This window comes from Rhinoderma darwinii, chromosome 2, assembly GCF_050947455.1.
Source record: "Rhinoderma darwinii isolate aRhiDar2 chromosome 2, aRhiDar2.hap1, whole genome shotgun sequence".
Classification (NCBI taxonomy): Eukaryota; Metazoa; Chordata; class Amphibia; order Anura; family Rhinodermatidae; genus Rhinoderma; species Rhinoderma darwinii.
Genome location: NC_134688.1, coordinates 40084203 through 40112078, shown reverse-complemented (window position 1 = coordinate 40112078; position 27876 = coordinate 40084203). Strand labels below are relative to the sequence as shown.

The 27876-nt window shown below is 44.0% G+C and overlaps 1 protein-coding gene across 1 annotated transcript in view; it reads left to right on the top strand.

Annotated features, from left to right (window-relative positions):
- GUCY1A2 (guanylate cyclase 1 soluble subunit alpha 2) overlaps window positions 1-27876 on the top strand; it is a 242765-nt gene that overhangs the window by 137212 nt on the left and 77677 nt on the right. The window contains exon 5 of the mRNA XM_075851584.1: window positions 13248-13733. Coding sequence (XP_075707699.1) covers window positions 13248-13733 — 486 coding nt within the window. The remainder of the gene's footprint in view (window positions 1-13247; window positions 13734-27876) is intronic.

Here is a 27876-nt window from a genome sequence, read left to right as displayed (position 1 = left end):
TATCCACTCATCTGCAATGACAGTCCTGATGTCTGTAGTGCAAGTATTATAGAAAATCCATTTATACACTCTAAAATTGTGATATTAAAGCAATAATCTGCACTTATTGATTTAAAGTCTATTCCAGCCATGTAATGGAAATTGATTGCTGTAGCTTTAGAGTTGATGGGACCAGACAGCACGTATGTCAAGACAGAGATTTAGTTAAACATAGGCCTAAGCTGTGTTCTGGCTGGTGTTCATAGTAGGCCATAATTATGTGTAAAGTAGAGTCTACAAGTTTGTATTCATGACCCAACATACCTTTCTTATTCAATTATTTCTAATGTTTGTCCAACTGTAATGATAGGTTGTCATGCCGAGATGTTGTGCAGACATTAATCTGTGAGATGATGCCAGGCATTAAGCCTTGTCACAGGCCGAAGGTTTGAGGTATTGATACAGTGGGGTCATATGCGGTGACTTCTTCGGGCAAGACATTCAGGTCACTTTATTTGCAGGCCCAGCTGTTAAATACAAAAATTCTTCTGGTGTTACATTTCATTTCTTAATTTTTTAATATTTGTTGAATAGGGAAATAAAACTTAAAAGGACATATCATCAGAATATGACACATTAGTTAAATCAGGTTTCATTGTCATTTTTATGTCACTATACACATAAAAAACAAAACTTTAATTATTCCAGTTTTCACACTGGCCACTGGAGCAGTCACAGTAGGCTGATATTTCCTGTTTTCTAAATCCAACTTGTCAGCTTTGCTGTGTAGATTGGGACAATGTCAGCAGAGGACAGGAATTTAATGACAGAAGCCTAGGTATGTCAGGATAGTAACATTATACACTTTACACAGAGATACTACTCTGAATGCAGCACCCCTACTCCATCAATTCCTGAAGACTATAATTGACATTTCTTTGTCAATTAACTCCCATTCATTGCAGCTGCCATAAAGCACATACTCCCTGCTGTACTGTCTATATACAGGAAGGTAGTTTTTAAAAATTAAAAATAAATAGAAACATTATTCAAAAAAATAATAAATACATTATTTCTCTTTTACAGATTAACATCTAAATAATGTAACTAAAATTAAATACACTTTTATTTAGCCGTCTACTATGGAAAAATTATGAATTTTGTATTTTTATGTTCTATTATTCATTACCACCTTTTTTCAATCGGTTGTCATAACAAGGTTAAATATAATTACTTTCTGGGGGGGGGGGGAGACAACGACACTAGTGTTATTAATAATTAACTTTAACTCTTTGGTCTTATTTCCTCTTTCTCCATATACCAAGGCAAATGAAAAGATCTACATACAATACATTCGGAAAGTCTTCACATCAATTTTATCAATTTTTTTTATGTTGAGGCCTTGTGCTAAAATTAAAAAAAAAAATCACCTTTTTTCCTCATCATTCTGCACTTAATACCCCATAATGACAAAGTGAAAACAGAATGTTAGTAATCTTTCCTAATTTATTGAAAAGGAAAAACTAAAATATTGTATGGACAGAAGTATTCAGACCCTTTAGTCAGGACTTAGATGAAGCACCTTTGGCAGTGATAACAGCCTCCAGTCTTCTTGGGTTTGATGCCACAAGGTTTGGACACCTGGATTTGGGGATTTTCTGCCATTCTTCTCTGAAGTTCCTCTCAAGCTCTGTCAGGTTGGATGGGGACCGTCGGTGGACAGACATTTTCAGGTCCCTTCAGAGATGTTCGATTAGGTTCATGTCAGGGCTCTGGCTGGGCCACTCAAGGACATTCACAGAGTTGTCCCTAAGCCTCTCCTGTGTTGTCTCGGCTGTGTGCTTAGGGTCATTGTCTTGTTGGAAGGTGAACCTTCAGCCCAGTCTTTGGCCCAAAGCACTCTGGATCAGGTTTTCATTAAAAATATCCCTGTACTTTGCTCCATTTATCTTTCCCTCAACCCTGATCAGTCTCCCTGCCCCAGCCACTGAAAAACACCCCCACAGCATGATTCTGCCACCGCCATGCTTCACTGTAGAGATTGTATTGGGCAAGAGATGAGCAGTGACTGGTTTCCTGCAAACATGATGCTTAGAATTGAGGCCAAAAAGCTAAATCTTGGTTTTATCAGACCGCAGAATATTTTTCACAGTCTGAGAGTCCTTTAGGTGCTTTTTTGCAAGGAGAGGCATGTTTCTGACCACTCTGCCATAAAGTCCAGATTGGTTGAGTTCTGCAGTGATGGTTGACCTTCTGTAAGTTTCTCCCATCTGCACACAGGATCTTTGGAGCTCAGCCATAGTAACCATTAGATTCTTGGTCACCTCTCTTACTAAGACCCTTCTACCCGATTACTTAGTTTGATGGGGCGGGCATCTCTAAGAAAAGTCCTGGTTGTTCCAAACTTATCCATTTAAGAATTATGGAGGCCACTTGGCCAAGAAGTTTCAGTGCAGCAGACTTTTTTTTTCCACTTCTCCAGATCTGTGCCTCCACACAATCGTGTCTCTGAGCTCTACAGGCAGTTTTTTCCTCCTCATTGCTTGGTTTTTGCTCTGATATGCATTGTCAGCTGAGAGACCTTATATAGACAGTGGTGTGTCTTTTCAAATCATGTCCAATCAAATTAATTTACCACAGATAGACTCCAATCAATGTGTAGAATAATTTAAAAGATTATCTAGAGTATAGAAATGAGGCCCCCAGAGCTAGATTTCAAGGAGAAAAAGTTCTTGTTTTTTTTTCTTTTATCACTAGGCCAAAACATATCAAAATGTGAAAAAAGCGAAAGGGTCTGAAGACTTTCCGAATGCAATGTATAATGCTGAATGAAGCTGCACCATTGCAGCGCAGTAAAAAATGTGGCATAAAATAAAAATGCTTGTTAAAGGGGTTGTGTCATCATGGAAACCTCTTTCCAAATGCCCTACTAGGGCATATGGACATCATGGGCCCACGGCTCTGGACTCCTCCCTATGAGCCAGAGCAAAGACTAACATAGAGTAGCTCCAGTAATAAGAAGGAATAAGAAGGTCCTGCTTCTGAAACCCCCGGAGAGCCTTAATGTCAGTCTTATAGGAATGAATAGGGAAACTGACTTCCCATCCATGCAGTAGATGCTGTGGGAATCAGATAGTCAGATCGGGGATCACATAGTCCAATGGAAGGACCAAACAAAGGCTGAAAATACAAGAATAAAGTAATTAAGGCTGAAAATACAAGAATAAAGTAATTTTTTTTAAAAGGCTTTGTACACCTATGGAAAAATGTGTGCTTTGTACAGCTGTATGTATATGATATTAATACTTGAATTATTTCTAGTGTGAGCTGTTATACCAGGTGTGCACCACCATTACATTGAAATAAGTTGGGAGGGGGTGGAAGAGGGGGTTGGGAAAAGCAGGTATAACATTAAAATGTATTTTTTTTTTTAGTATATCTAAGATACTGCAGAGTACACAATAAAAAGGAGTAATATTATCACCCTTCAGAATTGATAGGTTGGATGTCCCCAATTTATAAACCAACCTAAATTGGAAAATACCTGTTTGAAGATTCAGACTTCTTATGAATTATTGTAGTCCCAATGTATAACACCACTAGTGGGTTGTTTTTAGAAGAAAGGGGAACATTGGGGCAAGAAGAGTAGGATGAAGATTTTCTGGCAGCCCAGCTGTAGTGGGTGTAGTTTGCCATACAGGAGTAGGGTGTATGGTCCCTTTAAGAACACCCTCTCTAACTTGTTAAATGTCACTTAACTGATGTTATATTATTTGAAAAGCTTTAACTTTGGTGTTATACATTGGGAGGCAAGACCTAATATGCAACCTGTCAGTGTGAAACATAAGTATTGCAGGGTATTATAACAACGATTTAACAGTTGAATCTTCAAGTCCCTAGTGGGACTAAAAAAAGTCAAAAAAAGTTATAAAATTAAAAAATCGCCCTTTTTCCCTTATAAAGTTCTTTATTATAAGAAAAAAATGAAAAAAATAAATAAACTATGCATAATTGGTATCACCGCATCTGTATTGGCCTGAACTATAAAAATATAATGTAATTTATACCGCACGGTGACCACCATAAAAAAATTATTAAAAAGCTATACCAGAATCACTATTTTTAGTCACTTCAGCTCCCAAATAATTTAATAAATTGGGATCAAAAAGTCGCATGTACCCAAAAATGTTAGCAATGAAAACTACGGTTTGTTCTGCAAAAAACAAGCGCTCACACAGCTTTCTTGATGAAAAAATAAAAAAGTTGAGGCTCTTAGAATATGGTGACACAAAAACGAAATAATTTTTTTAAATCCGTGATTTTATCGTTCAAACACTGTAAAACATAAAAAACCTATATACATATGGTATTGCCCTAATCGCATCGACCCGCAGCATAAATTAAATATGTCATTTATAATGCACGGTGAATGGCGTAACAAAAAAGAATAAAAAACAATAGATGTTTTCATGACCTAATTACACTAAATTCAGCAGAAAACCTGTGGGATCAAAATGCTCACTATACCCCTAGATAAATTATTTTTAGGGCTGAAGTTTCCCAAATGGCGTCACTTCTGGGGGGTGTCCACTGTTTTGGTCCCTCTGGGGCTTTGCAAATGCGACATGACACCTAAAAACGAATCCATCAAACTTCAGCTGGAAAAGCCAAATAGCGCTCCTTCCCTTCTGCCGTGTGGCCAAACAGCAGTTTATTACCACATATGGGGTATTGCCGTAATCGGAAGAAATTGTATTATAAATTCCTTGAAGGGTGTAGTTTGCCAAATGGTGTTTTTTTGGGAGTGTTTCCATAGTTTTGGCCCCACAAGACCTCTTCAAACTTGACATGGTGCCTAAAATATATTCTAAAAAACGGGCCCCCAAAATCCTTTAGGTGCTCCTTTTGCTTCTGAGGCCTGTGCTTTAGTACATTAGCACACTAGGGCCACATGTGGGATATTTCTAAAAACTGCAGAATCTGGGCATTAAATATTGAGTTGCATTTCTTGGGTAAAACCTTCTGTGTTACAGAAAAAAATTGTTTAAAATGGATTTTCTGACAAAAAAAAATAAATTTCTAAATTTCACCTCTACTTTGCTTTAATTCATGTGAAACTTTTCTAAATGCTATTTTGAAAACTTTGAGGGGTGCAGTTTGTAAAATTTGTCGACTTATGAGGGTTTCTAATATATAAAGCCTGTAAAGCCACTTCAGATCTAAACTGGTACCTATAAAAATAGTTTTTGGAAATTTTCTTGAAAATTTTAGAAATTGCTGCTAAAGTTCCAAGCCTTGCAACGTCCTAGAAAAATAAAAGGAAGTTCAAAAAACTGTGCCAATCTAAAGTAGACATGTGGGAAATGTTAATTTGTAACTATTTTGTGTGGTATTACTATCTGTTTTACAGGCAGATTGTAATGATGGGGTAGGGAGAGAGACAGGTGAGCCCTAATCTACCCGCCACTCAGTCCCTGCCTACTTGCAACGACCCGCCCTAGGCGACGGGGTACAACTGGGCGACGGTCCCTACACTCAATAGGTGCACGACAGACAAACAGACAAGGGTACAAAGAAGCCAGGGAAATGGGGAAGTTGCCCACGGGAACACCGTGAGCAACAAGCGAGGTGAACGAGCCGAGTCAAACCAGGAGATGAGCGAGGTACAAAACGCAGAGCAGAAGAGTGGTCAGTAAAGCCAAGGTCAATAACAAGCAGAGGGTCAGTAGTTCAAGAAGCTGCAGCAGGGCCAGGAAACCAGCAGAGAAGGATCACAAGCAAAGGAGGAACAGGAAAGGCAGGTATAAATAGACAGAGGGCGGGAGCTAGCTCCGTCTGGCCAGGCTGTGATAGGCTCTCCCATTCCTAAGCCTGCCATCCTGAGTGGTGGAAGATGGAGTCAGTCTCACAGACATAGAAGCAGGTGCAGACTGATTACCTATGGGCGTAGACACAGAAGCTGTGTCTGGCAGACCCTTTACAGTACCCCCCCTTTTATGAGGGGCCACCGGACCCTTTCTAGGTGGACCTGGTTTATTGGGGAAACGAAGGTGGAACCTCCTGACCAATACCCCAGCGTGAACATCCCGGGCGGGTACCCAAGTCCTCTCCTCAGGCCCATATTCTCTCCAATGGGCCAGGTACTGGAGGGAGCCTTGGACCATCCTGCTGTCCACAATCTTGGCCGCCTCGAATTCTACCCCCTCAGGGGTGAGAACAGGGACCGGAGGTTTCCTAGAGGGAGCCAAGGACGGGGAGCAGCGTTTAAGGAGGGAGGCATAAAACACGTCGTGTACTCGAAAAGACGGGGGCAACTCCAGTCGGAAGGAGACAGGGCTGAGGACTTCAATGACCTTGTACGGCCCTCTAAACCGAGGAGCAAACTTCTTGGACGGGACTTTAAGGCTCAAATTTTTTGACGATAGCCACACCAGATCCCCGACCACAAACAAGGGGTTAGCAGAACGTCTTCTATCTGCCTGAGTCTTTTGTATGCTCTGGGACGCCTCTAGGTTCTTCTGAACCTGGGCCCAGACTGTGCACAGTTCCCGATGAACGACCTCTACCTCGGGATTGTTGGAACTACCAGGTGAAACGGAGGAGAACCGTGGATTAAACCCAAAATTACAGAAAAAGGGGGAGACCCCTGACGAGTTACTGACCCGGTTATTAAGGGAAAATTCGGCGAGGGGAATGAATGAGACCCAATCATATTGACAGTCAGAGATAAAACACCTTAAATATTGTTCTAGAGACTGATTAGTCCTCTCAGTTTGGCCATTAGTTTCAGGATGGAAGGCAGAGGAGAAGGACAGATCAATCTCCAACTTTTTACAGAAAGCTCTCCAAAACAATGAAACAAATTGTACCCCTCTGTCAGAAACAATATTGACAGGGACCCCATGGAGACGCAGGATGTGTTTGACAAACAAGGTAGCTAACGTCTTAGCATTGGGTAGTTTCTTGAGGGGCACAAAGTGGCACATCTTACTGAAGCGGTCTATTACAAGGCAAATCGGTGATAAAATCCATGGAGATATGGGTCCAAGGTCTCTGGGGAATGGGCAAAGAACATAGTAAGCCCGCTGGTCGGGACCTGGGAGTCTTGGACCTAGCATAAACTTCACAAGCGGCGACGTAGGCCTTAACGTCTTTAGGCAACCCAGGCCACCAATAGTTTCTGGTAATGAGGTGCTTGGTACCAAGGATGCCTGGATGACCAGATAGTGCGGAGTCATGATTTTCCCTAAGTACCCTTAGCCGGAATTGCAGGGGAACAAACAACTTGTTCTCAGGAAGGTTCCCGGGAGCTGAACCTTGATCAGCCGCAATTTCAGAGACTAAATCAGAATCAATAGAGGAAATGATTATACCTGGAGGCAAAACACAAGCAGGATCTTCCTCCAAATGAGGGCTGGCCATGAAGCTACGCGACAGTACATCAGCCTTAATATTTTTAGACCCAGCCCTACCCTTAGGGAGCTTAAAGAGGCTCTGTCACCAGATTTTGCAACCCCTATCTCCTATTGCAGCAGATCGGCGCTGCAATGTAGATAAGAGTAACTTTTTTTTGTTTTTTTTTAAAACGAGCATTTTTGGCCAAGTTATGACCATTTTTATATTTATGTAAATGAGGCTTTCTAAAGTACAACTGGGCGTGTTTAAAGTTAAAGTACAACTGGGCGTGTATTGTGTATGTACATCTGGGCGTTTTTACTTCTTTTACTAGCTGGGCGTTGTGAATAGAAGTATCATTCACTTCTCTTCACAACGCCCAGCTTCTGGCAGTGCAGACACACAGCGTGTTCTCGAGAGATCACGCTGTGACGTCACTTCCTGCCCCAGGTCCTGCATCGTGTCGGACGAGCGAGGACACATGGGCACCAGAGGCTACAGTTGATTCTGCAGCAGCATCAGCGTTTGCAGGTAAGTAGCTACATCGACTTACCTGCAAACGCCGATGCTGCTGCAGAATCAACTGTAGCCTCTGGTGCCGATGTGTCCTCGCTCGTCTGACACGATGCAGGACCTGGGGCAGGAAGTGAGTGACGTCACAGCGTGATCTCTCGAGAACACGCTGTGTGTCTGCACTGCCAGAAGCTGGGCGTTGTGAAGAGAAGTGGATGATACTTCTATTCACAATGCCCAGCTAGTAAAAGAAGTAAAAACGCCCAGATGTACATACACAATACACGCCCAGTTGTACTTTAACTTTAAACACGCCCAGTTGTACTTTAGAAAGCCTCATTTACATAAATATAAAAATGGTCATAACTTGGCCAAAAATGCTTGTTTTAAAAAAAAAAAAATGTTACTCTTATCTACATTGCAGCGCCGATCTGCTGCAATAGGAGATAGGGGTTGCAAAATCTGGTGACAGAGCCTCTTTAACTCCTGGTACCAAATCAATTGCGCAATCGTATTCTGAGGAGGTAACACTTCGGAGGCCTCTTTAGAGAAAACATCAGCGAAGTCCTGAACAAACTCAGGTAGAGTGTTCACCTCCTCAGGGGGAGAAATAGAATTAACAGAAAAACATGACGTCATGCATTCATTACCCCATTTGGTAAGATCCCCAGTATTCCAATCAAACGTGGGATTATGCAACTGCAACCAGGGAAGGCCTAAAACCAAATCGGACGATAATCCCTGCCTCACCAGTACAGAGCACTGCTCCAAATGCATGGAGCCAACAAGGAGTTCAAAAACAGGGGTATGCTGTGTAAAATAACCATTAGCAAGAGGAGTGGAGTCGATACCCACTACCGGGACAGGTTTAGGCAAATCAATCAATGGCATAGCTAGAGACATAGCAAATTCCACAGACATAATATTAGCAGACCTACCACCAAAAGAGACCTTAAAGGGAAGCAAGATTTTATTACGTTTCATATTTACGGGAAATACCTGTGCGCCCAAGTGACCTCCCCGATGGTCACTTAGGCGCGGAAGTTCCTCCGACTGGTTATTCTTACGCCTAGGACATTTGTTCACTTGATGCTTGCCATCCCCACAGTAGAAGCAGAGACCATTCTTCCTGCGGAACTCTCTACGTTGTTGGGGGGATACGGAGGCCCCGAGTTGCATAGGTACCTCCGAGTCTTCCGTGGAAGAACGAAGCAACAGAACCTCGGGAGGCATCATGGGGGAGTCAGAGGAGAAAACACAAAAACGTTCAAGTCGTCGTTCCCTGAGACGTCGGTCAAGTCGTACCGCTAAAGCCATAACCTGATCTAGGGAGTCAGAAGAGGGATAGCTAACTAGCAGGTCTTTGAGGGAGTTCGACAGACCCAATCTAAACTGGCACCTTAAGGCAGGGTCATTCCACCGAGAAGCTACACACCACTTCCTAAAGTCAGAACAATACTCCTCAACAGGTCTCTCACCCTGACGTAAGGTCACCAGCTGACTCTCGGCAAAGGCAGTCTTGTCAGTCTCGTCATAAATGAGCCCGAGAGCAGAAAAGAAAAGATCAACGGAGGAAAGTTCAGGGGCGTCAGGAGCCAAGGAGAAGGCCCATTCTTGGGGCCCGTCCTGGAGCCGGGACATAATTATACCCACCCGCTGGCTCTCAGAACCAGAGGAGTGGGGCTTTAAGCGAAAATAGAGCCTACAACTCTCCCGAAAGGAGAAAAAAAGTCTCCCGGTCCCCTGAGAACCGATCAGGCAACTTGAGGTGGGGTTCAAGAGGTGAGGTGAGGGGCACTATCAGGGTATCATCAGGCTGGTTGTCCCTCTGAGCCAGGGCCTGGACCTGTAGGGAGAGGCCCTGCATTTGTTGAGCCAGGGTCTCAAGGGGGTCCATAGAGCGTCAGGGACCAGGGTAGACTAGGTATATGGGCTTGTGATTATGTAATGATGGGGTAGGGAGACAGACAGGTGAGCCCTAATCTACCCGCCACTCAGTCCCTGCCTACTTGCAACGACCCGCCCTAGGCGACGGGGTACAACTGGGCGACGGTCCCTACACTCAATAGGTGCACAACAGACAAGGGTACAAAGAAGCCGGGGAAATGGGGAAGTTGCCCACGGGAACACCGTGAGCAACAAGCGAGTTGAACGAGCCGAGTCAAACCAGGAGATGAGCGAGGTACAAAACGCAGAGCAGAAGAGTGGTCAGTAAAGCCAAGGTCAATAACAAGCAGAGGGTCAGTAGTTCTAGAAGCTGCAGCAGGGCCAGGAAACCAGCAGAGAAGAATCACAAGCAAAGGAGGAACAGGAAAGGCAGGTATAAATAGACAAAGGGCGGGAGCTAGCTCCGTCTGGCCAGGCTGTGATAGGCTCTCCCACTCCTAAGCCTGCCATCCTGAGTGGTGGAAGATGGAGTCAGTCTCACAGCACAGAAGCAGGTGCAGACTGATTACCTATGGGCGTAGACACAGAAGCTGTGTCTGGCAGATCCTTTACACAGATACATTTACATTTCTCTAAAGTTTGGTGTTTTTCACAAATAAACACTGAATTTATTGATCAAATTTTTACACTAACATAAAGTACAATATGCCACGAGAAAACATCTCAGAATCGCTTGGATAGGTAAAAGCATTCACAAGTTATTACCACATAAAGTGACACGTCAGATTTGAAAAAAATCGGCTGCGTCCACGAGGCCAAAACAGGCTCAGTCCTGAAGGGGTTAAGGCAGAAATAGTGCTCTGCTTTTGGTCTTGTAGCAAGATTAGGATCTTTTGGAAAAATACGAAAGATTTGGTTGTCAATAGGACAAAGAAATATTGACTTGGACACATGGCGCTATATTTTAATTTTGAGTCTGTGAGGGCTGAGAGCACACCAATATTTGCTGATGTGGCATAGTTGGCGGCTAAGAAGAATATACTGAAATATTGGAGTTCAGAGTCTCTTCTGTTCATTGAAGGAAGATCTGAAAGAAATGGTGAAAATGGAGAAAAGGGATCTGTTAGTTTATGAAAAAAAGCCTTCAAGGGATTCCACATTAGATGAGCGGATTTCTTGGCGGCTATACGTACAAAGGAAGAAAAAGAGATGATCTAAAAAAAAAGATCTAAATTCCCTCTCTATGAGAATATGTCATGTAATGAAAGAAGTGGTTTAGATACTCTAGTGCTCATGCCCAACCCTATATGAGGGAGATATAGTGTAGTTAAATACATAGATATGTATCCAAATAGGAAATGTAATTGTATATGATTGTGAGATGTGGTCTCTGGGCTATTGTGAATTTTAATGTTTGTAAATTTGCTAAAAAGAAAACTAAATAAGGAAAAAAAGATGAATAAAGATGTGATTATAATCCATAAACAACGCTGGATCTATGGCTACTATATATCAGGGTCTCCGGTAACAACTGTCTACCACACATTCGCAGTAGTTTGGGGTATTTCCTCCATATATAAAATATGTATATCTAAATAAAATTAATATAAAATTCATGTCTTCTGAATTTGGAATCTGAAATAATTTTCCGTATTTCATAGCCGCTTACTCTCTGAAGAGCACATTCTATTATATATTCCGAAAGTGACATTATTTCTTCTACTGTATTTCTGGTTCCCACTGCACAATAATTAGATTCTATGAACACAGTCGCCATCGTTTTTCTTTTATCCTTGACACTGATGCCTGCGCGGTCCATCTCAGATATTGCCGGTATCTCCACCAAACATCAAGCCTCGATTTTGTTGTGTTTATTATTTCGGCCTTCAGCTTTTTTATAGAAAGTATGTTTATTTAATTTATTATTTTTATATTACGGATGAAAAACATTCTGTTTCATCTTTAAGACTCTGCTGTATGCTGTTAGCATTTTATTTTCCACAGCAAGAAATGGTTTATTTTTTCAGCCTTCAAAGTAATATCGCTCAAAGAATAAAAACCAATAAAAAATAAAAACAATAATCTCCAATGAATCTTAAATTGAAAACATTAAGCAACTTAGCAAATAGCCTTGACTAAAATGCTGTTGGTTAGTGTATATAGCTCTTATGCAGACCTATGTGTTTCCGGTGGCAACAGACTACAAAGAACCCTTCTCTGCACTGCAATACCACGCACGGCCACTATCAAATGTACGGCTCTGTACCTGGTAAATAATGAAGGGGACACGACCACTTCTCTCAGCTCATTGGCGGGGTAACAGAAGTCGGACCCCCTTCTATCTGATATTGATCGCCTATCCTTAGGCTGGGCCATCAATATCAAAGTCCCTGAAAACCTCTTTAAATAATGATAAGGAGCACTAAATAAAAATGACTCTCAGCTCTATTTTTGTTGCTCAAGTAGATGTCACTTCTCTTCTTCTATAACGTAATGAGGGTGATCCTACCATGGCCAGGCCATTGTTTGCTTACCTTACAGCATAGAATCATGGTAGCAAGTTTTTAGTGAATCATATATATGTACACTGATCTGTAAATATTGACCGGATGTAATGGCTGCCTAATAGATTAGACAATATAACTTGTGTGTGATTATGGAGGGATGCCGGACAATAAGGAGGGATCTACATGGGAGTTTCTTGTAGTTGCTTGATGTTTTGGTAGATTTTTTCTAGCCAAGTGGCCCATATTTTCCTGCCCAAACTGGACAGATTTTGAGCTAGGATGGCAACCATCAGTGATTGGGTCAAGGGGTTGCTCTATGGAACTGATGTTGCTGGGTTAGGGTAAGAGTATGCCTAGTAACAGGTGGGTCAATGAGCGCTTGGAAACCCATGTGGTCCACCTATCAGTGTATTTAAGGGCAGTACTGTGGGTTGAGGGGCTGTCAGTCCACGCTACCCACCCACCCTCCCTCTGTTAATGTTGTTACATTTTGTATTTTATTTTCTGTCAAGGCCTAGAAGAAGGCTTAGAAGAAGGGGTAAGTCGCTCACCTTTAAGTGAGTGGACAGGTAATTGCTAATTTTCGGGTTTAATTGATCTAAATACTGGATTATTAAATGTAATGTTGGTGTTAATTACAAAGTTTGTGATTAGCAAAGTTACTTATTTTAGCTTATCCTTAATAAAGATGGCCGGAGTCCAAATGTGTAATTAATACATTATGGTGTGAGCTTTTATGTCTAGTAGTGTGGTTTATAATCCCATGGATATCTGACTGATACCTGCACAAGTAAAATATGGATGATGAAGTGGTATCTCTTGTTAACTCCAATGGAATGAGAATGTTTTGAGAGTGAGAATGACTTTACTTTCTCAGTACTGTAGAAGGATATCAGGTCACCATTGACATAAGCACTTTGAGGTTTAATAGTGTTTTAATTTTGTATTATATTTTTTCATTTACAGGTGATGGAAGTAAAAGGTCAAATGATTCATGTCCCAGAATCCAGTTCCATCCTCTTTTTGGGCTCTCCTCGTGTTGACAAACTGGATGAACTGATGGGACGAGGACTGCATCTTTCAGATATCCCGATCCATGATGCCACCCGTGATGTTATCTTGGTTGGTGAGCAGGCCAAAGCTCAAGATGGTCTTAAAAAACGAATGGATAAATTGAAAGCTACTCTGGAAAAAACCCATCAAGCTTTGGAGGAAGAGAAAAAGAAAACGGTGGATCTCCTCTATTCAATATTTCCAGGAGATGTGGCTCAGCATCTTTGGGAAGGGAAGTCCGTTCAGGCTAGGAAGTTTGATGACGTCACGATGCTCTTTTCTGACATTGTGGGGTTCACAGCGGTCTGTGCTCAGTGTACCCCAATGCAAGTCATTAGCATGTTGAATGAACTCTACACTAGATTTGACCATCAGTGCGGATTCCTGGATATTTATAAGGTAAGAATTGTAATATTCTGGTTGCATTGCATTTTTTTTTTTAGTTGTTCGATTTTTGTTCAAAACGATTTTGAGATATTTTTTATCTTCACAAATAGCAGAGCTCTTGTGGCCATTTGCTAAACAGTAACTCGTGGTGATATCAGTATCTGCAAAATGTAACCTTAGACCCATCTTTTTTTGTTATTTTTTTATTTATTATTATTTTCTATATGATTGTCTATTAGGGCTTATTCAGACGAACTGCATATACGTCCGTGCAACGCGCGTGATTTTCATGCGCGTCGCACGGACCTATATTAGTCTATGGGGCAGTGCAGACAGTTGCGTGATTTTTCCGCAGCGTGAGTCCGCTGCGAGAAGGTCACGACATGTCCGTTCTATGGGCGTATTTCGCGCATCACGCACCCATTGAAGTCAATGGGTGCGTGAAAATTACGCATGCCACACGGAAGCACTTCCGTGGGACGCGCGTGATTCGCGCGACAGCTGTGAAAAGGATGAATGAAAACAGAAAAGCACCACATGCTTTTCTGCTTACAAACATCCAAACGGAGTGTCATAATGATGGCGGCTGCGCGAAAAGCACGCAGCCGCACATCATATGCTGATGCCACACGGAGCTGTCAAGTGCCTTTTGCGCGCGCAAAATGCAGCGTTTTTTGCGCGTGCAAAACGCACACGCTCGTGTGAATCCTGCCTAAGTCTGAGAAGCGCACAAAATTCTTTGCAACATCTGTACGTTATTGCCAGCTCCACGCATGCGTCGTTGATGGACGGCCATACAACTAAATTAAATGTTGGCCAGGTTGTTTGGTTTCAACTGTGTTTTTATTGAACATTTTTCAAAAATATACATATAACTTAGAGCAGCATGAAGGGCCATGCAATTCACATAGTAAGACAGTAACTTTCAATAGACAGACAAAACATCTGGGAAAAAACACAGGGGTTTAAGGGGGTGAGGGGGGGGGGATAGTCGGAGCTCCACCTACCACCTAATCTTGAGTTCCCTGTATCCAATACTTGTCCCACGGGTCCCACACCACTTTGAACCTGTCCAGTTCATTGTCAATAGAGGCCGTCATATGCTCCATTGTACGTATTTCCCTAATTCTAGTTACTAAGTCGATGTGGGAGGGAGGGGTTGTCTGTCTCCATTTCCACGCTATCAACGTCTTAGCGGCTGTGAGAAAGTGTCGAAAGAGTCGAGCTGGTGATTTCCCCAAAGACCTAGGGGGAACATTTAGGAGGTAATGAAGAGGGTCTAAGGGAATATCCTGCTGCAACACCGCCAATGCCAAGTTCTTAACTTCCAACCAATACTGTTGTACCAGTGAACAGCTCCAGAAAATATGGAACAGATCACCTCTCTGACCTCTACATCGCCAGCAATCCGACGGAATACCCGGATTGAAGCTATGCAAAAAGGCAGGGGTATGGTACCAAAACATAAGGATTTTATATTGGTTTTCCTTATATGCAGTGCAGATGGAGGTTTTAGCTGCTTGCGACCAAATAATCTGCCACAATGAGAGCGGGATGGATTTATTCAGTAAGGCCTCCCACTTCAACATGTATCTATGCCCAGGCGGAGGGGAACCCTCCGGGGATAGCAATAATGCATAAATGGCTGAGATAAGCCCCCTAGTGGTGGTAGCATACCGACATAACCTTTCGAAGCTTGTAGGTGCAGTAACCCGCGTGGATCTAAAAGTTTGCTGCATGTAATGTCTAACCTGAAGATAGTGAAAGAACGCAGCGGAGGGAATATTATGATGTTTTTGAAAGTATGAAAACGGGTGAAGCTCTTGCGTGTGGGGATCAACCATATCAGCCAGGTGAAATACCTCAATTCCCGTCCACAATCGGACTATTCGGGAGGTAGTGCCCCCCGGAATAGTGGGAGTGTAGAGTACCGAAGTCAAGGGCGGGCAACCCGATGCCAAATGGAAGCGGTTTTTACAGGTTTCCCACACCTCCCTTTGAAATCTCATGGGACCCAATAAAGATGCAGTCGGCATTACCAGTGGGTCACCCCATAACAGGGAATTTGGGTGGACCGGGGCCATCCATAGCTTCTCTATTTCGGTCCATTTATTGTACGCCCTTAAAGACACCCAGCTGGGTATGCGACGGAGGTGTGCCGCCCAGTAGTACTTCACCACATCAGGGACCGATAGCCCACCCGCAGATCGACCCGATAATAAAACTGATTTCGGAATTCGATGTCTGCCGGAATGCCATATGAACCTGAGGATAGAAGACTGCATGGCCCGCAATTCCTTCATAGGTACTGCTACCGGCAAAGTCTCAAAGTAGTACAGTAATTTAGGGAGCAAGGTCATTTTGACCGCTGCTATGCGCCCAAAAAATGACATGGGAAGAGGATCCCACCTGGCCATTAGCTGACGTAGCTCTACAAACAGAGAGGGGAAATTAGCCTTGTAAACCGACGTATAGGAGGGAGTGAGTTGAACTCCTAAATAAGTCAGGGAGGTTTCCTTCCAGTTGTAGGTGTAGTTGTGTTTGAGTAGCTGGAGCTCCTGGTGTGGGACATTAAGAGGGAGCGCTTCCGTTTTAGATGTATTAGTTTTATATCCTGACAGCCTCCCATACCTACGGAGAACTGTAGTAAGGTTAGGGAGGGAGGTATGAGGTTTAGTGATAGTCAAGAGGACGTCATCTGCAAACAGGGAAACCTTAAACTCTTTATCTTGTATCTGGACCCCCGCTATATCCCTGGATTTCCGTATTTGAGCTGCTAAAGGTTCTATGCATAGCACAAATAAAAGTGGGGATAGGGGACACCCCTGACGTGTACCATTCCAGATTTGAAACGGAGGGGAGGTGGAGTGTGGGAGTTTAATTGCCGCTGTCGGTTTGGAGTAGAGACCACGCAGTGCTGTCAAATAAGGGCCCGAAATCCCAAATGAATTTAGAGTTTCGAACATAAATGGCCATCCCAAGCGGTCAAACGCCTTCTCTGCATCTAGACTAAGAAGGATCGCCGATTCCTTTTGCTTTTGGAGGCCATCAATGAGGTCAAGGGCCCTTCGTGTGTTGTCTCCTCCTTGCCTAAGAGGCACAAAGCCCACTTGGTCTTTGTGAATCAAAGAAGGGAGCCAAACATTGAGTCTATTAGCTAGAAGACGGGTGAAAATTTTTAGATCCGAATTCAGAAGGGCTATGGGTCTGTAATTGGAGCACTCTGCGTGGTCTTTACCCGGTTTAGGGATCAGCGTGATATGAGAATGCAGGAATGTTTGAGGGATGGGAGAACCCTGTAGGAATTCATTAAATAACGAAGCCATCCGTGGAACCAAGATCTCTGCAAAGGTCTTATAATACCCATATGTAAAGCCATCTGGTCCAGGGGCCTTACCACTAGGGAGGTCCTTCAATATATCAAACAATTCCTCCGCAGAGATCGGGGCATTCAGGGATGAAAGCTCCTCATCTTTCAGTTTAGGGAGAGCACAGGAAGAGAGATATGCTTGCAGCGTTTCCCTCCGACGAGCCGGATCAGGTGGTAAGGTATTTGGCAGGTGGTATAAGGATTTATAATAGTCATGAAAAAGTGTGGCTATCGTGTCTGGGTGATGCTGGAGTATGCCCGCCTTATCCCGAACCGCCTGTGGAGTACGAACAGTCGCCTGATCCCGCAATAGTCTGGCCAGAAGCGAGTGCGCCTTATTACCTTTGTCGTAATATTTCCTTTTTGTGTATAGTAATGACTTTTCTACCCCCTTCATAGCTAAGTCCTTGAGTTGTGCTCTAGCCTCTATCAATTTCCGTAGTGTCGGGACCGCCGGTTTAATCCCCATTTCTCTCTCCAACTTAGTAATTGTCCGATGGAGAGCCACCCGCTTGGCCCGAGAGTCTCTTTTCAATCTAGATCCCATTACTATGCATTGCCCTCTCATCACCGCCTTATGCGCCTCCCAAAGAGTGGATACTGAAGGAACCGATCCCTCATTAAGTGCATAAAATTCCCGCATATGTCCGGCCAGGCTGTCCCTAAGAGAAGGGGACTTAATCAAAGTTTCGTTTAAGCGCCAATGACATACTCTCGTATTTGGTTTCCCTATCTGTAGGGACACAGAAACTGGTGCGTGATCTGACCAAGAGATGGGGTCTATATTCGCCCCCTGGAGCGCACGGAGGGCAGGGACATTACCAAAAAAGTAATCTAAGCGTGTATGAGTGCTGTGCGTATGGGAGAAGAAGGTATAGGACCTATCACCTGGGTGATCCACTCGCCACAAATCATAGAGCTGGTGCTCTCTAATTAGTTGCCTAAAACGTGTAGAAAGTCCTGTAAGGGTGGGCGTCGGAGTAGCGTGTGTAAGAGAGACCCTATCCATGGACGTGGAGAACGGGACATTAAAATCTCCTCCCACCAGCCATGCCCCCCTAGGAAGCTTCTGGAGTTTAGAAAGGAGTCTACGTAGGAATGGAATCTGTGCGGTATTAGGAGAGTAAACGTTACATAAAACAATGGGCTGTCCAAGCAAAGTCCCCTCTATTATAACATATCTGCCTTTCGGATCTAGATGTGAGGTGTGAACTTGTATGGGGCAGGAAGCTGCTATCAAAATGGCCACCCCCTCCCTTTTGCGACCTGACGAGGCAGAGTACACAGCAGGATACGCCCCTCGGGCAAATTGGAAAGTTCCGGATGAATCTAAGTGTGTTTCCTGCAGAAAAGCAACTTCCGCTCCAAGCGATTTCAACTCCCTGAGAAGCAAGCGTCTCTTCACATTGGAGTTGAGACCCTTGACATTAAGTGTGACAAATTTAACCATGGTCAAAGATGTATGAAAGAGCAAAGAATGATGTGGAAAGTGCGGATGTATACAGCTCACAGTTATGTCGGGGCCAGTCCCATGTCGGTTTCAAAGCAAGCAGTGTTCTACGGCGTCCTTCTACCTTGGAGGTTCTTGGAGGATTCACTGTCGTCTCAAGTGTTATTTCGGATGAAAGTAGGAGGGGAGGGAAAGACACTGGGGTAAAGACGTACCAGGGAGACAATACACATATCTGCAGTGAGAACAAAGAGAAATGCATGAGATCAATGAATTTCAAACACACTCAGAAAATACTACCAGGGAGAATACTATACCCTGGGGCGGGTGATATTAAAGCAAAAGAAAACTGGTAATACAATATTACCCTTTGCAACTCTCTCTAAAAACAGAGGGAGAACTGCAAAACAAATTACCCCTATCAAAAAAGGAGGTCGGGTCTCAACAGTCGAGGAACCTAGTACAAAAGTACGTATAAATACGTACAGGCCGAGAAAAAACAAAAAGGGGGTGAAAGAGCCAAGTGTATCCCGGGCAATCGCGCCCTGCCACAATTTACGTTAACGAATTAAAGAGAGGCAACATAAAATCAGAAATATAATCCTAAATGCATTTTTAGCCTAGGATAGTGCAACTGGCGAAGGGAGCAGCTGGTATGGGTGACCAGGCTCCTTCACATATATTACGGAGGTGCCGTGTATCTGCGCAGCGTCCATCAATTCAAATCAGGTCTTGGTGAACTTCGGTTAGACTGTCGTCTTGGAGAGGTCCTCCGCTTATTTCGGACCGACTGCCAGACTGGAGGTGGAGACGAAGGCGGCAAAGGAGTCTCCCAATTCTGCATCTTGGGCGTTGGTATACCAAGGGAGTCACAGAAATAAGGCAAATCCCCTGGGTACCTCAGGGTTGCAGAAACACCATCTCTTCGGGCTGTAAGGGAGAACGGAAACCCCCATCGATAAATAATATTGTGGTCCCGTAGGGCTGCGAGAAGCGGACGAAGCAGACGTCTTTTCTGTAACGTAATCCAGGAGAGATCCGGGAATAACTGAATCGGCACACCGGCATACTCCAGGTCTTTACGCTGACGGGCTTTAAGCATAATGTCCTCCTTAGTGCGGAAATCCTGGACACAGCAGATGATATCTCTGGGCTGAGATGTAATGGATTTTGGTTTCAGTGCTCTATGCGCTCTGTCAAGCGGTATCCGATTAGACGGGGGTGCACCCAAAAGGTCGTTAAAGATAGTCTCTAACACGATGGGAAGATCTTCAGACCCCGAGGGCTCCGGTATGCCCCTTATCCTTATATTATGACGGCGACCTCTGTTATCCAAATCCTCTAGATGCAGTTGCATATCTCTAATGGACGCCAGCTGGGAGGACACTGAAGACTGTATCACAGAGACATGGCGCCTAGTGGCATCGTGGTCATCTTCTAGAGCCTCCACCCTCGTAGCAATCTGCTGTATATGCTGCGACACCCCCGCCAATTCTGAACGAAAAGCTGCCTTCACTTCTTGTATCATACTCTTAAAGTCCTCATTAGTGGGCAACTGTGAGAAACATTCCCTCCACATAGGGGGCACATCTGAAGGAAGTGAGGCTGAATCCTCCAGGTCAGAATCTGAGGCATATACCGGGGCCTGGGCATAGGGGGTCAAAGATGGTGTATCCCCCAGATCGTCTCTCCTCCCCGGCTGCTGGATCGTGGGCCGTTGAGGTTTAGGTGCAGGCCAAATCTGTAGGGCCATTTGTGCTGAGGGCTGTGACATTGGTGGTTCAAGCAGGTGTACTGGGGCCTCTAACTGAGCTGATGCTCCTCGTGGCCTGGCCTCCATTGCTCCTGGGATAGGGGACCCCCTTCCCTGCTGTTCACAGGACGAGGTGGAGGACAGCTTAGGGGAGCTGGGAGGGTGAACTTTAGCCATCCGGCTATTCAGCTTACCCTGTACGTGGGGCACTGTCTCCTCTCCCTGCTCGGACATCTCCCCTTCCTTCTGACACGAGGCTGTCCAAGATGGCTGCGGCTGAGGGAGCGGCGTGGCTTGTCGCCGAAGAAAGTAGCCGTCGATCGTTGGTGGAGCGGCGGCGACCTGGTGCTGTGCTGCAGGGGTGAGTCTAGACCCTTGGGGTCTTTTTTTCCCCATATGAGGCACCTTTCCCCGCTGTAGGCTGCTGGATCTGCGTGGCAGGGCGCGGAGCTCTCAGTTTATGCGACCGGCGCCATCGACTGCTGGCCACGCCCCCCGGCCAGGTTGTTTGTGTGAGAGGATTTACATAACTCAGGGACAACAAAAAGTGACAGAAAAAATCCAGGCAGAAAAAATTTGCCTCAGAATTCCTTCAGAGATTTTGAGGCAGATTTTGAACTGCCCGCGCTTTTTTCCGTGTGTTTTTGTTGCCCGTGGCCATTGAATCTAAAGCAAGGACCGCGGGCAAAAAATGCAATGAAAAATGCACAGAAATGAGTGCCGCAGGTTTTTTCTGTCTCCCCTTGATTTCAATGGGTGGTCAGAGGCGGAAATCGCGGCAAGAAAGAACATGCTGCTTTTTTTCCCACAGCGGCCAAAAGCCGCTTGGGGGAAAAAGGTCTCTACCTCCTATTCAAGTCAATCAGTTTCTGCATCAAAATCAGTGCCAAGAAACTCAGTGTGAACTGACCCTAAAAGTCACCCGAGAAAATCTAATGTGACTGATTTATTTTATCTAATGAACAAAGGCCCATTGGGATTTTTAAGGGATAACATTCTGTAATATCTCAACCAGTACAAAGTTGTAACATTGGTTAAGTCTTACCAAACCAATCTGATCTGCTTCTAAGAGAAAGTGAGTTCAAGGCTGGAACTTGAAAAGGTTGGAAATTTTGTTTAATTAATTTGTTAAAAATATTTTAAAACTGTATGTGTAAATTGATTAAAGGGGTTGTCTTATGAAGACAACCACTGTCTATATGCCCTATTAGGCTCGGGACCCCCTTTTTCAGCCAGAGCAGAGAGGTGCCCTTACCATACTTGTGCCGTACATGTACTACTACATTTCCCTCTACGGCTGGGTTCACACGTGGCGGAATTTCACTTAAATTCCGCTGCGGACACTCCGCAGCGTTAATCCGCAGCGGAGCCGTTTGTCCATTGACTTACACTTTAATTTAGCAGCGTTCGTTTAGACGAGGCGTAAAATTCCGCTGCGGAGCATAGGCTGCGGAGCGGAATTTGGTGTCCGCAGCATGCTCTGTCTGTTGCGGAGCAGTGGCGGACTCATGGCGGAATTTCTCCATTGACTTCAATGGAGATTCTAATTTCCGCAATGAAGTCCGCAGCTGTCATGCACATGTTATGCGTGCTGCGGATCCGTCTTGCTTTTTTAACTTGACATTTCTTCATTCTGGCTGGACCTATGTATTTCTAGGTCTACAGCCAGACTGAGGAAGTCAATGGGGCTCCCGTAATGACGGGAGCGTTGCTAGGAGACGTCTGTAAATAGTCACTGTCCAGGGTGCTGAAAGAGTTAAGCGATCGGCAGTAACTGTTTCTGCACCCGGGACAGTGACTACCGATCCCAATATACATGTATCTGTAAAAAAAAATGAAGTTCATACTTACCGAGAACTCCCTGCTTCTGTCTCCAGTCCGGCCTCCCAGGATGACGTTTCAGTCTAAGTGACGGCTGCAGCCAATCACAGGCTAATAACAGGCTGCAGCGGTCACATGGACTGCAGCGTCATCCAGGGAGATCGGGCTGGATGCCGAAGGAGGGACGCGTCACCAAGACAACGGGCGGTAAGTATGAATTTCTTTGACTTTCACAAGGGAAAGTGCTGTCCCTTCTCTCTATCCTGCACTGATAGGGAGAAGGGAAGTACTTTGACCGCAGTCTGCAGCAGCTAGTCCGCATCAATTTACTGCACATTTTGTGCAGATCCGCAGCAGAATCTGCAACGCAGATTCTGTGCGGCATTGATGCGGACAGTTGCGGAGGAAATCCGCCACGTGTGGTCATGCCCTACATATTCCCTGCAGTGGCTGTTGCAGGGGAAAAATCAACTGTTTTCTAAAGATGCCAAAGCTAAACTATATGATCGCTGCCGCAGCTCAAATTAGAAAGATTTTGTTGTGATCAGGCAACCCCTTCCCACCTGCCCCATGTTAAACCACAGGCCAACGGCACGGATCCTTTGCCAAAAGCCTGTTAATTTATAATACATTCTCTCTTTGATGGCACTGCGCAGTACCTTCGGCAGAATCCTGTACAGTGTTCCCGAATGCAGAAGCACTTGGGCTATTGCTAGGAAACTCCATGAAGTCATTAATGTGCGGAGAGGGCTTGGAGACATGCGAAGATACGATTTGCGGCTTCTCTGCATGTCTCTGCATACAGATCACAGGTAACAGGGATCAAATTGGCTGTTACCATTAGATCAAGGTTATCAGTGATCTGTATATGAGGAAACCAGAAAGATAATGTGTTTCCTGCTAAGCCATGCCCCCAAAGTACAAAATATATTCATAAATAAATAAAGAATAAAGATAATAAATTCTAAAGAAATACAAAAAAAAAATAAGAAAATCTAAAAAAATAAGCAATGAAAAAAAGAGAATAAAAAATAAACACCCCCCCCCCCGTCATTAAAAGTGCACACCTCTTTAAACCCACATACAAAAATTTTAGACATCCTGTGTGATACGAACGCATTTTGCCTGGGCGTTAGGTTCTCAAGCTTTAATATGTCCCTACCATGCAGAATGTACTGAATGCATTGCAAGGGGTGAAATCTGCATCCAAATCCATGTGTAAAGCTTGTGGATTTTGCGGAAGATTCAATGAGGTGAAATACGCCATGTGTGAATCCACACTTTCTGTTCTTTTTTTCTCGAAATAAGTACGAACAAAATTAGTTGAAATCAGCTTCAATTTTAAATGATAAGAAAGCCCTATGCGTCTTGCAAAAAAAGGAAGATAAATATTTTGGTATAGACTAAAAAATAATATTCGCTTTTACAATCCTACATTCCAAAAGGTGAAATTTCGCTCTGGGTATGAAGGCTACAAACACCCCTGGTCGTCAAAGAGTTAATTACTTTTTAAAGTAAAGAAAACTGAAGGTGGTTATTAGTTGTGCATATTCATATAGGAGCACAGTTAATAACTATAAAACTAGGTTACTGGCTTACGGAGAGAATGTATGCATCAATGCAGGGTCTGTTAAAATCAATCCGCAGGGGGCACTGTGTGACACTATCTCCAGGGGGCACGTTATTGGGCACTCTGCTGTGTGTGGCACTATCTAAAGAGGCCACAGTGTCTGGCACTATCTACAAGGGGCACTACTTGTGACACTATCTATAGGGTGCGCTGTTTGTGACACTATCTACAGGGTGCAATGTGTGTGACAATTTCTACAAGGAGCACTGTCTACAGGAGGCACTGTGTGTGACACCATCTACAATTGGCACTATCTACAGGGGGCACTATCTAGAGGGGGCACTTTGTGTGTGTCACTATCTACAGAATGTGGAGAGGAAAGAGCGAAAATGAAAACCCAAAAAATAGCTGTGACGGAAAGGGGTTAATTTGTTTTTGTTGTTTTTTTTAAGAATTTGCCTTGGTTTTCCCTGAGCCACAATAGAAAGTTCTTACTTTACAACGTTCTGCTACAATCGATGCTGTAGGGTCTTACCTCAATTCCCTCTGCACCACAGGAAAATACATTTTATTCCCTTATGAAAATTGTCAAAAGCTAAAATAGTCTAAAGTAAATAACAGAGTCGTTCTGCAGAAGCCATGAAGTAAGACTTGGGTCGAAAGATAAGATGTAATAATCATAGCTAGGCAATTTGTTGCCAAAATATTTATAAAATCTTCCAATAATCTCTCATTATGGGAACATTTGGAATATTTGACTGCATGGGAATTTGTAGATGCTGCATGTAGAAAAAATGATAGCCTACTGAGAAACTGCTTAGAAAATCCTACAAACTTTGGATTGTTTTACTTAATAGGTCCAATCTGCACTGAACTGTAAAGTTTTTCTGATACAGAGCTCCAAAAAAAGTTAAAAAAAAAATTTCAGACTGCCTTCAGTGACCACTTGGGGGAGCTTAGGATTTTACTGACTACGTAGGGGATTTGGAGCTCTGTATCAGAAAAATTAAGCTCTGATCGATATGAAGATATATATACATATATATTCATATATATATATATATATATATATACACATATATATATATTTTTAGTTATTTTTTTTACAAAAAATATATATATTTCATAGAAACGAACATTTCACTTCCTATCACTGCTGCATGCATTATCTCACATACTCATTATTGACCACATTAACAACACAGTCGAGTCACAGTATTATGACCACCAGCTAATATCCAGAGTAACCGCCGTGTGCAGCACGGACAGCAGCTAGACGGGCTGGGAGTGACTCAATAAGGTGCTGGTAGGTTGTCTCGGAGCCATGCTGACTGCAGTGCATCCCACATTTGCTGGAGGGTGCATTGGGGAGGATTCAGGGCCGCACCGTCCATAAGGCGAGGTCAGCATCTCGCCGGAGGGGGCGGCGGCGCCACTGAAACCAGCCGCCGCCACCCCCTCTGGCACTATAATTGTACCTGTATCTAAAGGACGATACAATTACTTGCATAAGCTTTTAATGACGTAAGCGGCGCGATGTCGTCATCGCGCCGCTTGCGACATTGAATGACAGGGCAAGGCAGCCTGCCAATCAGTGCCTTTTAGCGACGCAACATTGAAAGGCGCTGATTGGCCGGGCAGAATGACTTGCCCTGCCACTCAACACCTTTTAACGACGCAAGCAGCGCAATGACGTCATCCCCCTGCTTGTGACGTTCTGCCCCAGCAGACTTTCTCAGAAAAGAGCAGGCCTGCATTGCTAGAGGGCAGCACGTTAACAAGTTTAGGTGAGTATGTAAAGTTGTTTTTTTTCTGTTAAAAGTGTGAGGGGCTATATGTGGAGCACTACCTACGGGGGGGCTATATGTGGGGGTTATATGTGGAGCACTATTCAGGGTTTGGGGGCTATATGTAGAGCACTATATTCAGGGGTGGCCATATGTGGGGCACTATCTACAGGGGGGCCATATGTAGGGCACGATCTAGAGGGGGCTGTATGTGGGGCACTATCTACAGGGGCTACTATCTACAGGGGGATCTATGTAGGGCACTATCAATGGGAGGCACTTTCTACAAGGGCTCTATGAGGGGCAGTATCTAAAAGGAGGCTTTCTAGGGGGCACTATGTATGTGAGGCACTGTCTACACGGAGCTCGATGTGGGGCACTGTCTACAGGGGGCTCTATGTGGGGCACTGTCTACAGGAGACTCTATGTGTGGTACTGACTACCCCGAGCTCTGTGGGTCACTGTCTACAGGGGGCACTAAATACAGGGGGCTCTATGGGGGGCACTATCTACAGGGGGCACTGTGTGTGTTCGTGTGTGTTGGTGGGTGGGTGGGTGGTTCACAAAGTGTATGGTGCTATTACTATTAGGGGCATAGTTTTTGGTTCTATTAGAATTATAGGTGCAGTGTATGGCGCTATTATCCCCTTCGCGCACCTGGGCGTAAATGCACGTCCAGGTGAGCAGTAACTTCGCGCACCTGGGAGTGCAGTTACATCTGCGCTTTAACAGTTAACCGCCGCGTGGTACTACACCGCAGCGGCGGTTAACTGTGCAGGGTGTCTACCCTGCTCTCCGTGTTGCCGATCAGCGGCCCGTTGCTGCTGATTTAGGCAATTAACCCCTAGATGCAGCGGTCGATTGCGATCGCCGCATTTAAGGAGTTCAGAGCAGATAGGCTGCCCCACATGCATTTGCGGTGGCTGCCAATGATTGTCCGCACAACCGGAGGTCAGACAATGTAAAGACATGATAAAATGAAATACCAACAAAACCCCAAACAGAAATACTACCAAGCAAAATCTGCGCTCCAAAAGCCAAATGGCGCTCCCTCCCTTCTGAGCCCTGCAGTGTGCCCAAACAGCAGTTTACGTCCACATATATGGCATCACCATACCCGGGATATTTTATGAGGTATTTGGGCACAAACTGGGCATAACATATAGTGCACTAAAATGGCATATCAGTGGAAAATGGTAATTTTCACTCTGCACCATCAGCTGCGCATTAACCCCTTTGCGCACCACGACTTAATAGCATGTCATGGTGTGGGGGGGAATGTATGGAGCGGGCTCACGCGCTGAGCCCGTGCCATACGCTGCGGGTGTCAGCTGTGTATTACAGCTGACACCCTGGACTAACGGACAGGAACAGCGATCGCGCTGTTACAAGAGCCTGTAAAAATTACAATATACTGCAATAAATTAGTATTGCAGTGTATTGTACCAGCTATCTACTGATTGCTGGTTCAAGTCCCCTAGGGGGACTAATAAAATGTGTAATACACAAAACTGGTATCGCTGTGTCTGTAGAAGTCTGAACTATTACAATATACCATTATTTAACTCACACGGTGAACGCCGTGAAAAATAAAGAATTTAAAACGGCAAAATCAATGTTTTTGGGTCACCTTGGCTCTACCAAAAAATGTAATTAAGGCCTTATTCACACGGACATGTCCGTTTTGCGGCCGCAAAAAATGCTGCGTATTGCGGTCAGTATAGCATCAGCATATGGTGTGCGGCTGCGTGATTTTCAGTGATGCCTCTCGGAATATGGTGAAATAAAAAAAAATATTTTTTTAACAAATTGTTTTTACTTTGTAAAAGTAGTAAAATATAAAAAAAACTATATACATTTGATATCACCGTAATTGTATTGAGTCACAGAATAAATTTAAGTTGTCGTTTTTACTGCACAGTGAAAGCAGTAAAAACAAAACCCAAAAAACAATGGAGGAATCACAGTTTTTTCCAATTTCAGCCTGCAAAGAATGTTATTTTTAGTTTCCGAGTACATTAAATGGTGTCAATAGAAACTACAACTCCTCCCTCAAGAAATAAGCCCTCGCACCACTCTATTGACAGAAAAATAAAAAAGTTATGGCTCTTGGAAAGCGGGGAGGGAAAAAAGAAAAAGCAAAAATGGATCAGTCCAGAAGGGGTTAATTAATTTCTAATGAAAAAAACATTTATGACCACATGTGGGTATTGCCATACTCGGGAGAAATTGTTTTACAAATGTTGGGGTGCTTCTTCCTCCTTTTTACTTTGTGAAAATGAAAAAAATTAAAACATTTTAGTGGAAATAATGTTGATATTAATTTTCACGGCCTAAGGCCTCATGCACACGACTGTAGCCATGTGCACGGCCATGATTTCCGGGTCAGCCGGCCATGGAGTGA